This window comes from Apaloderma vittatum, unplaced genomic scaffold, assembly GCF_000703405.1.
Source record: "Apaloderma vittatum isolate BGI_N311 unplaced genomic scaffold, ASM70340v1 scaffold4913, whole genome shotgun sequence".
In the NCBI taxonomy this organism is placed as follows: Eukaryota; Metazoa; Chordata; class Aves; order Trogoniformes; family Trogonidae; genus Apaloderma; species Apaloderma vittatum.
In genome coordinates, this window is record NW_009708530.1 from 365,973 (window position 1) to 384,253 (window position 18,281).

Consider the following 18,281-nt stretch of genomic DNA (forward strand, 5'->3'; position numbering starts at 1 on the left):
AGTCAATTCATCTTCTGCCTCCAGGCTGCCCATTTGAAGCTAACGTTCACCATCTCCATGTTGAGAGCCCTCAGGTCACCAAGCTCTACCCTAACAAAGCGGATCACCTTCACGCCTCTGTGGGACACAGTCCTCTAGGTACTGCTACAGGTACACAAAGAATATCTAAAGTCAGTGAAAAGGCAAATTTATCCACAAGCTATGAAGAATGAGGGCAACATCAGATCAAGAGCAAAAGATCTCACTAGAGAGGATCCCATGGAAAGCGAGAAGGCAAGGGCAGATCACGCTCCCAGGCACCCACAGGGCCCACGGCCAGGGAACAAGCTCAGCCGTCTCAGATCCAGAGATACCTTCAACGTATGCAGACTGAGCAGTCAGAAAATCAAGGAGCACTGCGGCTTTCAACAGTTATTTCGGAGCAGGATAAGGAGGAGAGAACTCAACAACTTTGCTGCTTTCCTCAATGAGCAAAAAAAGTGAGTAGTAAACCTATGACTAAATCAGGTAAAGTAAGGAAGAAATGTCAAAGACATTCATGTGCTTGTCTGCGAGCCCAGAAAACTCACACTTCTCCTGTCTTTCAGAAATCTGCAAATTTCACTCGAGAACCAGTAATATTTTCTGCCTTAAAGATACTTCCTCTTCCAAGTGGTCTTTGTGCATTGCTTCAAGTCTACTACAGACAGCCTCTTCTCCAAATATGTCAATTTCAAGTCTCCTTATTCTTTACAGAGAGGTTCTGCAACTGTATTAGGGAATAATATTAGCAGGTTGCAGGGGATAGCCTGTTTCACAGGAAAATGGCTTGTACTCACTTTATGCTGGAAGACAATTTCCATTTGCTTAATATAGTCATGATATTTTACTGAGGTAATTATACTCTTAGCTATCAGTAACAATTAAGCCCTTAGACTGAGGTTGCTTAATAAAGGTCTCAAAATAAAGAACACATTCCAAACACAATATTTTTAAATGTCAAGCATGCAAATAAGATCTTGTAATGAATATAACGAAGCATTGAGTATAAATTGGCACAAAGTTAGCCTGTCGTTGTACAAAATATCTACAAAAATTGCCTTTAGAGTATTGTGGAATTCCGGTCAGCATACTCCAGGAAAGGTAGCACAGGCGCTGCAGATGAAACCATTTCATTAAATATTACAGTTGGTTCACGAGAAAGGCGAGGTGAAGCCACCAGTGCTGCTTTGTTTCTACAGTTGCAGAGCTGAGTGACTTCTCTAATGCAGTCAAGACTATGGCGAGGCTGATAAAATTTATATTCGTTCTATTGTCTGTAGCAACTTGCATGAAAACTAGAATCAGACCGTTCTGTTACAAGCTAAATAAAACCCAGAAGCAGACAAAATAGGGAATACAAAGGAGAAAAATCACTCTCAAACTCTGAGAACCAGAGATATTTGAAATCAGGTCAATGGATGCTAGAAAGGTGTTACATATGGAAGGTGAGAGTATGGTTTAAAGGTCTTTGCAATGCAGAGAGCAAGATGCTTAAGAGAGGTAAAGCACACCAGTGACAGGCATTTAAAAAAACAATAGACAGGAAAAGCGTTGTCAGAATATTTGCAGACTCTCCTCGTAGTATGTCCATTCATTGCAGGATGCAGCACATCGCCTCCAATGCCACAACATTCGGGAGGCAGCTGTCTGAGCTCCAGAAGGTGGTTAGGTGGGTCAAGACTAAAACATGACATGGTAAGTAAGTGGAAGAAGTTACTTAGAAACAACAAATTTGGGTTATATGGGAAAAAACAACAACAACAAAAAAAACAACCCAAACACCCTAGTGTTAAAAGAAATTCTCCCAAAACTCTCTCCAAAGCATCTCCACCTGACAAGCCCCAAGGCTGTCAGAGACCAACAAAAGCAAACACAAAACATGACACTTCCTTAATTCCAATGGAAAACGTCTAGAGCAGCCGTCATCAAACCCCTAAATCCCACCTGCTCCTCACAAAACTGAGCACAGTTCATCCAGTAAGGCAGACGCTCCTGGGTAAACCACGAACACAAAGTCCAGTGACCACCCTGTAGCCGAGTGAACTCAGGATGGATGTAACACCAGCTAACAGAGGGAGAGGGGAGATGTTTCATGTATGCACCTACCGCATCTCTGACTTGTTAGTCCTCATCCTTTAAGAAATGCACGCTACAAGAGGAGTCTGGGAATTAAAATTCATGATGTTACTGGATACTGGAAATTACAATTCAGCAGAGACCTGTTCAAGCCCCCAGTATTTCACAGGCAGCAATTACCTCTTTTTCTCTGTCCTACAGCGGTTAACGATCTTCCCTCTTCCCCTGCTATCATCCCCCTCCACCTATAACTACCAATCACCTTTTCTCTGAAATTATTTAACTGATTAATATAATCAAGTTGAAATTAAAGGGAGCTGTGCTCAGTCTAAAAAGGTTGTCAAGTCTCCCTCAAACACGGAGTGCCCCGTCTCCCCTCTCCTCACGCACGCAGGACGATCCAGTCAGCACCACCTCACCCGGCAAATCCTGCCTTGCCGAATCACGGAAGAGGGAGCAGTGGAATCACTTTAAAATGTATTTACTTGCAGGCATAAAAAGGAAGATAACTTCCCCGGGTTTATAAAAATCTGCGAAGGAGAGACACGGTGAGCAGAGGGAACAGATTGGCAAGGGTCGGGCTGCCAGCAGATAATAATTGCGCGCAGAGCGGCAGCACAGCTGGTGATGCAGGATGGCGCTGCTTAAATGATATACATGGAGTCCGGAAGTGGACTGAAGGGAGGAGGACGCATCAGATCATGACAGCCAGGGGAAAAAAGTGTTTGGTGCTACTCAGCACAGGCTATCAGGCTCCGTTTTGCCCCAAAGCCGACTGTGCTACTTGGACTAAGAGCACAGGGTGTAATACTCGAAAGATCCGTCGCAAGGCATCTGTCTGCCAGACTGGCTGCTTTTACTGCTCCCAAGTACAATATTTAAAGCTGATTTTTACTATATCCTCAGAAGAGGGTTAATTCACCTTCTTCACTGAACGCCCAGAACTTTAAGACCCTTCCTTGTGCTTTAGAGTCATCTATCTCCTCAGAAAAAACATAACGCAGGACCCAATATGAGAGTAAAATCGTCACTTCAAATCTTTACTGATTACAAAACAAAGCAGATGGCAAATCAAGTCATGAACTCTGCATCTGCCATGCTTAATGAACAGTTTAATTACCTAGTCCCCTCTCTGATGCATCTCTGCCATTCTCGGCTCTGGGAGTCACTTACACACTCCGCACTGACTCTTGCGAAGATATCTCTAGGAACATGTGGCATGAACAGTCAGCTGGAGTTGGTAAATCAATACTTGTTTAATCTCCAACTCTTTATGGTGATGGCCTAAATTATATCTCAATAGAAACAGATTTCCTATCAGATCACATGACCTGGTTGAACGCTCAGAAAACCAAATGGAATTTTTCAGCCTCTTCTCCAGGCAGCGGAGTACCCAAAGGCAGACAAATGCACAGCCGGGAAATAAACACGGCAAAACAACAACATCCACTACAATCAGATCAATTCATTTGCTGCGTTACGCCTTCTACAAGACCAAGGGAGGCAATTAGGACAGTGTGCATCCACAAAGGCTACAATTTGAGAAGCAAATTGGACTCATTTGGGATAAGTTACAGGAAGTGAATGAAAATGCACTTCACATTCTGAGCTCTTGTGTATGCAAACAGGCAGGAGCTTCCTGTGAAGGATCACGCACCAGTTGCGCGCAAGCAGGGCGTCTGGGCTCCGCTCAAATCCACTGCGTGTGCCAGAGGCTGCTCCTACTAACTCTTCAGCTTCGTGTGGTTGTTCACCAGCTCCGTGCATGGAAGAAATAACTGTACTAAGGAGTCGCTGAACTCCATGCGTGCAGGAGAGGCTGGCAGGTCTGAACCCTACAGCAGCTAAACAATGAACGTAGCTAAGGGCTGCCTGCAACCGAGTAACATCACACGAGCAGAGGAGAAGGCAACAACCTCAAAAAGATCCATGCAAGCCAACTTCTGGCTCATCTCGTCAGAAGGCTTTGGGAGCTCTTCAGCGTGCCTTTACTGCTTTTCTTGAAACTCACTTCTCCTGCACAAGGTACATTTATGCCTCCTGAAACAAATACACCAGAGCTTTCTTTCCATTAAATACCGACTCAGTCAGCTGCTTGCACTCAGAAAAGGATTTTCAGAAAGAATTTTTCATTTTGAGAGTCCTACATGTCATAGGAAATTTCCTAAGATATTCAAATTTCAGCCACTCTGCAGCAGAACTGGCTGGTTTTAATACGTCTACTTCATCAACAAAGACCAGGAGTTGTGTGCACAGCTCTCAGAAAAAGAGAAATACTCACAAGCTTAAGGACAACACAAAAGTCAAATACAAAACTATGTAGGTAAACATGGCATTCAAAGCCAATACAACAGTGATTCAAACAGGATAAAGGGCAGAGGTGAACTAGGTCTTTTCTCAGCATTTAAGACATCTCCTACTACTGCTGTATCAGAACTACCTCAGGTAATAAAGCAAAGATTAAAGGTTTCCCTAAAACTCTGAGCAAAGCCAAAGCAAAAGGCACAACAGACAGCGAGCCCAGCCAAGTGGATTTCTACAAGAGCAAGTGAATACATCCTTTCAAACATCAATTTCTTTTTCAACCCCTTCAGTGAAGAGGGTGACACTCTGGGAGATATCCTCAAGCCATCAATACCTGAAAACCCCTAGGTGTCCAAATCCAGTCTTGTCTTTCACCGACAACACGTAGATCAGAAAACTGAGCTACTGCTCGGATTTACAAGGACGCTTGGGAGAAAGTAATCAATTGCCATGTTCTAAACAGGGGTTTGTCAGCAGGAGGAATGAGGAGGCAGTTCCTGGGCCAGCCCACTGTCAGAGGTGGGATCCGTTGGGCTACACCATGGCACTAGTATGTCAAAGACTGGAGAACGCTGGTCTTCGGGGCTGCCTGGGAAGAGAGATTTGTAGAGAACTATCCCAGACTGACAACTGTGTCAATTCCAAACAGTAAACCAACTGGAAAGGCCAAGAAAACCCAAAAGAAGCAAATGAGGTGAGGAAGCAAGCAATGGAGGGAGAAGTTAAATGTACCAAAATGGAAATATGAGAGCAACCAAGAAAGACAGAGACTGTGGCAAGTAGAAAATGAACAGGACTGAAGAAGTGAGACAGGCAATCTGTTAAAGCCCAAAAGTATTGCTTGAATCCTGAGGAAAGAAATTCAATAAAAGCAAGTCGAGAAGGAGTCAGACTGGCAAAACAAGTACCTCCTGAAGAGAGTACGTTTACTACTAAAATATTAGGTACTGCTCTTACCAAATAAAGAATGCCTTATCGTTTTCTATTGATCTTTTAAACAATACTCAAGCCTGGAGACTTCCAGGTTACAATCTGAACCCGAAGAAGCGATAGCTGTTACTGCATTAAACTTGCTCTGTTAAACACGTCTGATGCCTTTCAGTCCTAATTTGCTCAGCACACAGGAACAGATTCACTGCCCTGCTAGAGGGTCAAATATACAAAAATACAAAAATCACACTATCAAAAGCAATAGCAATTTAATCATATATATAATAGTCTCCCCCAAATTAGATTTTCACAGTCCTATTTAACAAGACAAAGATTCAACAGAGAGAACTCATCCCTTCCATTCTCAAATTACATAGAAGCAGACTTTACTACTGATGCCACTAATTAGATGATTAATACCATTCTAGGTGATATGCTTTCAATGTAAAATAATTATTTTTAACAGGCAACATATTTGCTCAGTCTCATTTTAAATCACAATATCATACTTTCTTATTTAAATGATATTTCTTCCTTTGATTTAGCATGAGAAGAGCGACCAGCAGGAGAAAAGTGCCTGAGTACTATAATGCACCTTCTTCACAAAGGACCCCTAGCATTCTCTGGATGGAATATAAATTTGCAGAGAACAGCAAAGTCTTTATTCTTTTAAAATGGGTCAGTTGAGGAATCTTTGAGCACACTGAAAACTTCCACTTTTGAAACAGAAGTTTATATTGACAGGGTCTGATGAAGGGCCTTTCCATCTTTTCCTGTATTCCTCTTCAGGGGGAGGATAGCAAACAAAGCAAAGGCTCTGTCTTTCCGTATAAATTAGGGTACAATCCAGTACATGACAAAGTACTATTGTCTTTTTGTCCAGTACTTAAAGAAAAGTAATGATACTTCAAGTTCTATGACAAAACATGTTTTTGCTGAGGACTGGAAATAAGTTATCAAAGGGAATATTTTAGAAACCATCTGAGGAACTGCCTTCAGGCTGAGCAGCCCAGCGCAATGCCAGACCGCCGAGAAGGTTGTAAAGGAAGGATTTTTATCGTGTTCAGTATCCACCTGTGTCACATCCAGCCACTCCAGTACCACACTAGAATGCTGTGGAGGGCTGACTGCTGCTGGGGGTATGAGAAAGACCGAGAAGAGACGTCTTCTCTGTTTCCATGGAGAGAGTTTGGACCATCCACCCTGACTGCTGTGCCTACCTCAGTGTGAAGCACAAAGAACTGCTGTCACTTTTTCTTTTCTCACACATGTGACTCTCCGTGGAGAGTCTGCAGCCAAAAAGACCTGACAGAATACCCTCTTGTAAAGCGGTTGCTTCATGCCTCAAGAAGCCCTGCTTACGACATCATACCGCCCAGCTTTTTTGTCTCAACAACAATGAGGAATTACACAGAATTGGGCATAGCACAATTAAAATTAATCAAAATGCGTTAGTTGACACTGAAAATTAAAGTCTAAAGCACAAACAACACAACAGCTCTTCTCTCTCGTGCTCAGACAATCCCCTATCAGCAGCTTTCCTCCCCATACGTAGCGATGTGCCTGGCTCCCTCTCTCTCACTCTAACTACATGTCTGACCTTATGCACACACATCAGTTTTCTTACATGAGCAGCTTTATACTATCACGTGTACCGCTCAGATGAGCAAAGTTCTGTAAGAAGTATTCTTTGTAAGGAGTCTTCTTGGGAAGCGAGGTAACTATCATTCTAACGATAGAGAATTATTATTCCCTTTGGGAAAAGAGCGCTCTCAGAATTTAATATAAAGTTTTCAATGCTCTACAGACTTCAAAATTATTGTATAGAATTTCATCATGAGAGCATACCTGATACAGGATAATGCAAACTTCTTTGATATATCCTATAGAAAGAATCTTAAAACATATTTTCAATTTACTGGTCTACTGCCTGCCATTACATTCAAACAGACTTTCAGCGTATGAGGAAGGCGAATCTCTTACTCTCTGTAAATTGTTTTTCCACAGGAACAGTTGACAAGGTGCCGTCGTTTCGCTCTCTTTAGGAAAGGAGGCAATGCAGTCAAAGCCATTATAAATTCCCTCCAGTGGCTCAAAATGCTCTTGCGACAACATGATTCAATTCTCTGCCCTCGCACAAACGCCAAGCCTGAGACAAAGTCACGTATCGCCAACACACCATGAGCCCAGCTGGAGGGAGCACTAGCAAAGCCTTAGGACATATTAATGCTTTTATTCTAATACACTCTTGAAGATAAGGTTCACGTCCCTTATAGCACCCACTATGTAAAAAAACCTGCAACAACTTTGTAGTACAAGTTACAGAGGTGAGCAAAGAAGAAATAACAGGGACTGCACCCGGAGAAATGGAATAAGAACATGAGCTTCGCCAGACATTATCTAGAAACTCACCTTGGTGAGGAGCAGCACACGTTTCTGCAGCCGTCTGACCAGGGCTTCATGCTGCTCACGCTTCTTCTTCTCATCCAAGAGCTGGCTCTGAATCCGCAGCATTTCTTCCTGTAGCTGCTGCCGGGCCTTCTCTAGTATTCGAGCACTAAGAGAGATAACAGAGACCTGTGAAATCCTGACCACTGCCTCTTAGTCAGACAGATCCGTAAAACGCGAGATGATATGCATCACCCCGATACCAGGACAATGAGGCTGGTACCATTCCATCGTACGGCTGCACCACTGGAAACTGCGGAACTGCGGTCTCCTTATCAGCTGTTCTCAGGAAAAGATATGAGAGAAGAACCATCCCAGCGACAGCCCTCTTGCTCAGCACGCAACAATTACTGGAGCCTCACATATACCAAACATTTAAACAATTGCATATGTGTTTCAAAATCAACCAGTTTGTCTTTGAGAAGATGCCTCATTTACAACAAACAACACACTACCTTGGGTTCTACTGTATCTTTTTCTGACAAAGTTGAAGTAAAACTGAGGTTTAATATGGTCTGCTTTGACAGACAGATAATACTCAGCAAGTAATTATAGCCACCACCTGCACATTGCTCTTGCCAGCAACGATACTGGAAGAGAAATGTCTTCTGAGGCAGGTGATTAGCACTTCTTTTGCAATGTGGACAAGATCCTCAATTAAGCCGGAATAGCTTGGTCCCTCTTCTCGGCTCTCCTGTGCCGCATGACGTGGTGACGCACAATTATCCATGTACTCCTGGAGGTGTTCTTCATGCACACCCTTCCGACACTCAGTCTGCTGCTGGGACACTAATGGGCAGCTGTTCCAAGGCACACACGAAGCAGCTCATCACAGATCACGTATGCTGGCAAAGTACTTGATCAGTAACAAAATACGAGTGAAGTAATTCGCGTGACTGCTAAGAGTTGCTTCATAATTTAAGTATGACAAGTTTATCCAAGACTGCACGAACGTCAAGTATTCGAAGAGGGAGGAGGACATGCAAACAAGGATCGCACAAAAGTCAAAACCCCTCAAACAAGCCAGAAAGATCAAAACCAACACCTCCAGCTTACTCAGGAATAGAAGATCTGTGATGCTAAAAACAACACTGGAAAATTTATGAGTGCTTCAGACGGGTATTCTTTATCATTACAATTAAAGTAAATAAAAATGCTTTTAAATAAAAGAGCACTATTGCTAAGGTAGTGTTTATATAGATCTGAAAGGGAACCCTGCCTTAAAAGGCACCGCCTGTAAATCAAGTACATCCTGCACTGCCAGGTCACCAAAGTGTACTTCTTGGGAAATTTGTGTAGGGATTCACCAAAATCCCCAAGCAGCTGTCTCCTCGCTTCAAAATCCTCCTCCTTGAAGAAAAATATGCATTTTAAAACACTGGATGAATTAGAAGCCTGTTTAAAGCTCCAGTTCAGTTTGGAACTATTCACAGACCAATTTAATAATCAGGGACTGTGAAATACTCTCTTCGTTGTTGTATTCAGGTGGGAAAGTTCATCAAGAGGGCTTTGAATCTGCATTTGAAAATGGATAATTTCATTACCTTGGTTCTAATTAATGGGTTAGAAAGGAAAGCTGTGCCCAAGAGCAGCATCAATAAGTGATGAAACATGAAGCAGCGCCAGCCTGGCGCTGGATGCTTCCTTCCCCGCCCCAACCTCAGGAAACATCTCAAATTCAGTCTTGTAGACACCTCACAGAAACACGAGCAAACTCAAAATGTGCTCACGTCTCAGCTGCTCAGCATCCCACAACTCAGCATCCCACAGCTCATTCCCACAACCCCTTCAGGGGCAACTCAGGCTGCCTGCAATTTCCAGCAGACACACACAACTCGGGCGACATGTGAAAACGCAACAGGAAGACTCGTCAAATCGAGCGTCTCAAAATCCTAGGCTTAAAGCACTTAGCCCCCTTTCCAAGGGGATTGTACTAAGACAGACTTTACTAAGCTAGTGCTAAGACAGACTTTACGCCCGTGCGTACGTGCCAGGCTACCAAGTCAGCGAGAGGTCAGGCTCCAATACAGGCAGAAGGGATGAGTGGGACCAGGCAACCTCAGCCTCTGTCTTAAGATTCATTAGAGTTTGTTCAACAATATTCTTTTTTTATGCACAGGGCAAATCTAAGTACGAAAACACAACCAGTTGTGTTAGAACAAATTAAATGGCACTACAGAAACCTTGCTGCAAGTATCATTTTCTATCAAAGAACCTTAGTCCTGATTAGAGTCAGAAGAAAAAACGCAAATGTAATATTAAATAGTACGAGACGGTCAGAATCCTGCATGTGATTATTGCAAACACTTTGATAGGACAATGGAGAAATCTTTTTTACCCTACTCTCCCAATACTGTGGCCTATTTCTACAAATGCTGAGTGGACCGATGGATCACGACTGAGTTGACATTCACAAAGAAAAATGAGGTATGTGCTAGGTTTCCTTCTTGAAATAATGAAAAATACTTGAGACTCACATTTCATGGGGAGCACAGACATTTAGCCACATTCCTCTCGAACTAGGCTGGAAAATGACTATTTTAAAACATGAGAAAAGTTAAGCAAAGAGAGACAAATGGGCAATTTCCTCAGCCATTCCACGGTGTTTGGAAAGAACACCATCATCTGTTTATATTTCAGCCTCAGCTCAAATGTGATGTTAATGTACATAAAATTTAAATGCCTATGAAAGCAGAGACAATACCCACACTCTCTGAACTGACTGTTACCATAGGTTTCCTTGCTGTAGGAAGTGTGAAATTCAACTTCCTTACAACTCTCCACACCATGCCAAAGCAAATTATTGAGATCTTTTCTTCCTCTCCTAGGACAGATTGACAAATTTTCCAGAAATTGCACCAAATACAACAGAAACTGCCTCTATAAGAAAAACATCCCCCCAAAGGAAGTTATATTTCTTATTGACACAAAACAGGATTTGAAAGAGATGGCCAGCAGCAAACACTGTTAAACTTAAATACGGGCACTCTTCTCCCATACTGATGACACCTATAGCTTCTCAAAAGTAATTTCTCACTCAAAATGAGCATTAAAAAAGAAGAAAATACAATAGGCCCAAAGTTCTTCGTTCAACACAAGCTTGGAGAATTGGCATTTTTTAAAATCTTTGCAAGTTTAAAGTAAACCTTTTAAGCCTTAAAGAGAAAAAGTCATTTCTGTTTATCACAGCCTATTAATGTTCCTTGTTCCACATTCCAGTGACTGAGACGCCAACATCTTTCTATTCTGAGCTGTTGAGACTCTTCATATTTTGCTTTTCCCTCCGTTAATCCACTTTCATGTAATCTTAATGATAAAACTTCATTTTCCAGAATGCTCTTTGAAAGACTGAGAACAATGACGGCAGAGAGTCAATACTGAAGCTATAAGATACATGTTAATAACTTCCTTCAAAAAATGACAAAAGCAGCTGAGAGCTTCCCCCCTCAACGAGCCATAAAACATTATTTTAAACACTGCATTCTTTCAGCAGCCACGTTACCACCTCAGAGATACTAAAAAAAACAAACCACCAAACAGGGAAAGCAAACATGATGCCAGAACCAGCCTGCACGTCAATCTGAGAGGAAAACAAGAGGTCCACAGTGGCACAGAGACAATTAGTAAAGCAACGCTGTCTGGGTCATGTTGTAACTGAGGAAAAGATGAGACACTTGCACGTACCAGGGCCAACTGTCAGAAACAAGGATCACATCAAAGAGAAAGCACCTAAAACCAGAGTGGGGATGGGAAGAACACTGAAGATGCACGGAGGGAAAACACGGTGACAGTGCAATTGCACACACATAACAGGAAAAAGAAACACGCTGCAACTATCAACATCTTCCTGACAGTGTCCAAAATAAAAAGGTTAGCACACAAGCTAATGAGGCAAAAAGGAGCAAGGGAAATTGTTTTGTAGCAAGACATTTGGATGAAGAAAAGCACACGTTCCCGAGGCTTGACAAGTGGCGGCCTTCACATTTATAGACAGTGCACACAAAGTTATAAACCACACTAGAAACTGATAAACAGAGAGCTTGAACAGAAATGAAATTTTTCATTCCAGGTCTTCTCCCTCAGGTTTTATAAACCCAACATGAAGGCGTTAAGTAGCAACAGGGTAACTCCAGCACGTCTTCACATTGTCCAGCGGATAGCAGCAGAACATCCCCCTCGGTGCCCTCCCTCAGGGCTCTCTCCAGTCTCCAATTTCTCTCCGGCACAGACCTCCTCTCCCTCAGCCTCTGCCTGACCTGCCTCACCAGGAACCACCCCCACCTGGGATGGGAATTGAAAGGGAAAAATGGAAAGGAGAAAATGATGATTTAAAAAGGGACAGGGCACAGGAAAGGAAAGGAAAGGTGGGGTTTGGCAAAACATCTTACATTAAAAAGGACAAAGATTGCTCTGTTATAAAACGCTGCCGAAAAGATAGATGGGAACTCAGAGAACACTGCTGCAGGATGGAGCTGCCTAAACTAATAAATTTAAGGCAGGTAAACTAGAAAAACGAACACCAGGAAGGAGGAGATGGTTTTAGTGCTACAGGTATTTCAGCTCAAGAGCCAGAGTTTTGAGTGCTAACATTCATTAAAATAAGATCATTTGGCATCTTATTCTGCTTCCTTTCTTCTTCACATACAGAAATACTGAAGCAGCAGCAGGAGGGACTGTGGAGACCATTTCCATGTTATCTGTTACTTGCTTCCTATGTTCAGGTGGAGCAGCAATACAAAATACTAACACCTTTAGCACAAGTTATCACATGGGCTATATTCCATCGAAAGCTTTAACTGTGCCTTATAGAGAGTCATATGAAATAGTGCTATGAAAAATATTACATGGAACAGTCTACAGAGAGTCAGTAGGAACATTAGCTTTTTCTTGCTATTTATTTCTCCCAAGTCTTCAGCAAGTACCTGCAAACTTCCTCTTGGTACATGCTTTGTAGTCTCTCAAAGACCTTTTTATATAACTCGCCATCATCAGGCTTCCATATATCAGAAATCATTCAAAAATAAGCAGTTCGTATGTCACGTTGCTGCTCTACATACAAGGAAGAATTGAATCATGCTGCATTTATAATGAGGGAACAACATAAAGCAAATGATTTTGCTAGTGTGGACAGATGAAATGGGTAAGAAGCAGACAGATGTTTGGAGCTTTATTGGTACACTGACAATATGTTCTATCACTGAGACAGTATTTAATTTTACTCCTTAACTAGCAGCATAAATATCAGGGTCAGAATGCAGTTCCTTCAAACCAAACAGTTACAGAACACAAATAACATGAATTTGATGTCCAGCCCCAGCATAACAGCCATAATCGACCGGCAGGAGTTAGGATTTACTAAAAGAAATTCACATCAGTCACCCTCTGTCACCTTCCATTATGGGGTCAACACGCTTGGTGCGACACGTGTGGCTTTGCTGACCGCAACAACCCAAAGGAAGCGAAAACAGGAACATTGCCGAAACGCAGAGATCAGCGTGGCTCTGTGTGAACGGGTATTTAATCAGCCACTCAACACGAGATTTACTGTCACACCAATAAACATGTTTTTCACATCCACCATCAAGATGAGGATGAAAGCAACATCTTCATTAGCAAACGAGAGACTTCTGTGGATTGTTTTGGTTTTAAGTCGAAACACGAATAGTTTCTCAAATACATCCATCACTGAATTCTGGAATGTAAAATATTTCAGGGGTTAGATAACTACAGGCATAAATGTTCTTTTGCTAAGCCTCCAAACCTGAAGTGTTCACAAGGCCAAAGCTTCTATTTAAAGCACTTATTTGGTAAGTAAAAGTTTGACTGGTATCTAAAAACCACTGAACATAAACTGCTCGTTGTATGCTTACTAACTTGTGAATGCTGCCGCCTTCAGTAAAAGCGGCTACAGGAGAAATCAAGCTGACAGTTGAATGCACAAAGCTTATGTAGGCAGATCTATAAAGCCCTTTTGGTCTGTGCAAACGCTCATGGCTCTTGTTCTGGACCAAGAGAAAGCGAGACACATTGCAACCTGAGCAAACTGATTCCCTTTGCAGCATTTGGTAGAGAAGCAAATACTAAATGTTCTTAATAAAATGCAAGTAATTAAAAAGCAGGAGTTAAAAGCAACAGTCCTCTACGATTATTAACACAGCATATAGCCTGCACAGCATGTATCATCTATCTCTGCATCACCATTTCGTATGTGGCATTTGGCAATTACTGCCTATTTTTAAAGAGCATTCACTGATAAGGATTTTCCACTCCCACTCTAAGATAAGAATAAATCCCCCTTGTACAAGTTAAAAGTGTCTTTCCAACACTGCAGAGAACAGGACGCACACTTCAGCGATGCCTCCTGACCACGGATTGAGGCACCGAACTGAGCCAAGATGTTCACGAAATTGTTCAGAATGCGTCACGGTGAGTTGGGAAGAAAACATCTCCATTCCCATTATTTCAGTAGGAGCATCAGGCTCGTTTGGGCCCCTTGGCAGGTCCTAGTTTTTGCTCTCCTGACAACACTGGCGGCTGAGGAAGGTCAGCCTGTGGGTGATCCGTCAGCAAGGAGATGCGTGGAGCTTCAGCAGCAAAAGCTGGCAAAAGGCTGCTCCTCTCCCCATCACACCCCAGGCCAGCTTTGAACATTCAGTGCAATGCAAGGAAGCAAAATACTGTCACATGAGGGAGGAAAACAAACAACAACAAAAAGCCACCAAAAAACAGCCTCAAGGAAGAATTTTGAAAGAAAACCTTTTCTCCGGGCAGGATCCAAGCCTCCTCTCTGCAGCTGGCTTTATTTACATCATCTAATTCAAATTCTAAATGCTTCAAAGTGTTATTACACTTTTTTCTTTGAAAACAAAAATGACAACAACTGAAACAAAACTGGGAATGAGAAAACCCAAAGACTGAAATAATTACTAATCAAAGCAGAGGCCTGTACATAGGATGGTGAAGTCACTGGCCAGCTCTACCCAGTAATTTCTCTTCGTGTCGGCTCTGATGAGTTTTATATTTCTAACATTTCATCAATTTGAATCACTAAATTCAATTTGCATTCACAGATAAACAGAGAGGGAATAATAAATACTCTCCTCTGACCTTGAAGAGCGAGACAGAAAATTGCCCTCCATGATTTCATTTCTATCTGAGCCATAATGAATAATGCAGTTGGCCCCATCAGTTACCAATCCAATCCATAATCACCCTTGTGGGCTGGATGAACTCACGGCCCTGCCTAAATAGGATGAAGAAAGTTAAAACTTCTCACTCCTTGTACTAATCTTTCTGTTTCTCTCCTACTATAGAGATTAAGCCTCTACCTCTGTCCTTCCCCACCAACCCCACTCACCCCAAAATACACGTCAAGGATTTCCATTTGTTGCGCAGTCAAAAGTGGGAAGCGAGGCAAAGGCATTGTGTGGTTCTCTCAATACCATCTAGTACCATGTGCATTGCAAAAAATTTCCCTCAGATTCCCTAAATTTGATAAGTAAGTATTCTCCCTCCCAGCAAGCTCTCAGGTCAGCACCGGTGTGAAGCACAGCAACACAGCACAGACAGCCGGTGACGTGAACATTGCAAGGGGCTAAGAATATTTCCCAATTCTGTTATACATTCAAACCAACACTTATCATGAGAGAAGAAAAGTCATCTGGGAATAGGCAGCCTGAGAGCTGAGGCGCTGTAACGGATAATGGACTGATAAAAAGGAATGGAAGAAGGAAAATTTGCTTGAATTAGGGAAAGTAGTAGGAGAATGGTTGTGCTGAACCAACTTGTCAGCAAATAAATCTGCTGAAATTCTAGGCACTTGACAGTTAGATAACAGCTTATCTTAATAAAATAAAGAGGGTCAAAGTGTTTAGATGAGAAAAACAAAACATTAAACCCTCCGTTGCAATAATAGAAGCGAGCCCTCACAGACTCGTGACTCATTACAGCTTCGTGAAGGTTCTGCGGATCCATTTTGAATGACCTTTACCAATGAGACCTCATTTCCAATGTGCGTTACTGCACTCCACAGTGAAATGAGGATTGGAATGAGTATTGTATATTACTGTTAAGTCACTTCTGTTTTAATATCTGAATCTAAGACTACCTAAACAAGCCTACAGAAACACAGTCGTCTAAAATATTTCTTGCAGAACTATTCAGTGACTGACCCTCACCATAATTCTCACTAAAATTTGAAGCTACGGCTCAGGATTTCAGGATCAGGCTTTTATCAGTGAAAACCCCTCAAGGCTACGTGATGAAAACTTGTCTAGGTTTTCACGGAGGACTCACAGGAGAATTCAAAATAGGTACTTGTTGACAACAAATAAACCCAAACAATTAAGTACTACCCCCCAGCACTTACCCATGGGACGCTGGCACAGATAAAAGTAAAGGAATGGCTGAAAAGGCACTTTGCTATCTCTGACAAGCACTCCGACAGACTGCTGTTCTTGGCTTTTCTGGCTCACAAGCACCAATTTAACTTCATCTCATATTCGCCTCCCACCTGCTTTGACTCAACTCATGTCAAAGCAGTCTACCACGATCCAAGCCATATTAAGCACAGCATTGTAACAGACCTGCTAATCGTTAAAGCGAAAATACGGAAGCCTATTTTGACTGCAAAGGTCTTAAAAATTCCACGAGCAAATAATCTGACTTGTAACCATGAAACTTCCACACGTAACCGTATCTTTAGGCATAAACGATGGCAACGTATGATCTTTTCCACTGTGCTCCAATAACAAATCAGGATTTGCCACTAACTGCATCTGTTTTCTGCAGGATCTCTGCCTCATTTGCTGCTGAATCTGGAAGATTAATGAACCACGGAAACTGCTTAAAGAGAATGGTCTCCGATTAAGTCAACTGAAAGTCTCCCAAAAAAGCCGGTTCCAACTCTTGCCTGTGTCAGAGCTCCTAACCGACACCGTGAACTTTTCAAAGGTAGATCCTTGGTGCTTTGTCGTTAGGCAAGTCCCTTGTGCTGAGCTCAAGCGCTGGGCACTGGTGCTACTACTGAATCAACAGCAGCTCCTATGTGAATATATAACGTCTCCAGCCTCGGGTAACGCTAATGGTTTGAAAGAATAAGTTCTAAATATTCCAGAACAGCATCCCCAGAACAAGGCTACACTTTCTCCTTGGTTTGCATCTGGTATAACAAGGCTATCATAAGAAATAACTAATACATCATTAAAGTTTTCTGTAGAAAAACATGAATAGCTGCTCACTAAATCAACATAATCCATCATCTCTGCCAAGTGAAACAGGAATCCTGCATGGTACAGGAAACCAGACTAAGGAGGCAACAGGCAACTTTAATTCTGGCATTTCCTGCTCTCTGAGAGCTTCACCTTGCAACCCTGATGTTGTCTTCCAGGCACCTATTTTTCATATGGGGCAAATATTACATTAAAATTGAAAAACAAAACAAAAAAAAATTCAACTAACAAAACAAGAAAAAAAGCCAAAGCAAGAACATATCTCTAAGTACAAGAACGAGGAAAACCAGTAGGGTTAACTGAAACTGCCCCAGTTTACCCAGTGTGGGGTAAGCTTCATCCCACTCGGCTCAGCCAGCAGATCTGGACAGCTTAACAGAGGCAAACTCCTTTCTCGGACACTGTTTCCAAGCAGTGATTCCGCCCTGTGAAAAGGGTGTGCTCAGACCAGATGTGCTAATGAAGTCCTGCCAACCTCAATCCTAAAACCTTCTGTGGATATTTGTTTTCCCTGTCACCTGCCAGAAATCCCCAGCACCATCTGAATGTTCTGCTGGACCGTTGACACTATTAGGACTTACCTGCAGGGCACAAAGATCTATTTTTCCTCTCATTTCCGTCCCCTAAATTAGCTCAAAGAAACCTTAAACCAATGTAAGGCGAGAGGAATAAAGCTGTCACTGTGAAAGGAGAACTGCCAGAACAACTACATTTATAGCCCTGTTACATCAATTCTTCTGCATCAATATCTTTAAATGTTTAATAAAACAACACTACATGCTATGCAATCTTTTTGTAATGAATACTTCATACAGAAACCAGTCAGGTGGACAGGTAAATAGCCTTTATGTGGCAGTTTCAGGTTTCAAAATCACTAGATGAGCAGAGAGGTAAGATGCTTTATTTGGGGGTAAAATGATGATAGGGCAATGAATTTAAAGGCGCGGCAACCAAGCCAATTTTGTTTCTGTACTACTCATGAAACAACAGCTCTGTTCAATGTAATTTGGTTTCAGCCAGTTGGTATCACAAACCACGCATCGACCAGCTCCACGTGCCAACGCTGAACTGCTGGGAGGGCGGGACAGCAGTCCAGCACGGATTCAGCAGGTATGGTGTGAAGAATTTCTGCCCTCAGAAGGGCAGCGCCCTAACTCATCACACGAGCACTCACGTTAGTTCCATGGTGCTTCCTCCTCAGCAGTTTTACAGCGGATTCAAAGGCAGTAGGAGCCCTTGCACAATCAGGGCCTCAGCCAAAGGGTTTGTGAG

At 42.4% G+C, this 18,281-nt stretch overlaps 1 protein-coding gene across 1 annotated transcript in view; it reads right to left on the reverse strand.

The window, feature by feature from the left end:
- The window catches only part of MAD1L1 (MAD1 mitotic arrest deficient-like 1 (yeast)), a gene marked incomplete at its 5' end in the record, with an annotated part of 322,697 nt that overhangs the window by 244,022 nt on the left and 60,394 nt on the right, over window positions 1-18,281 (reverse strand). Inside the window, one exon of the mRNA XM_009866589.1 lies at window positions 7,744-7,888. Within this exon, the coding sequence (XP_009864891.1) occupies window positions 7,744-7,888 (145 nt within the window). The remainder of the gene's footprint in view (window positions 1-7,743; window positions 7,889-18,281) is intronic.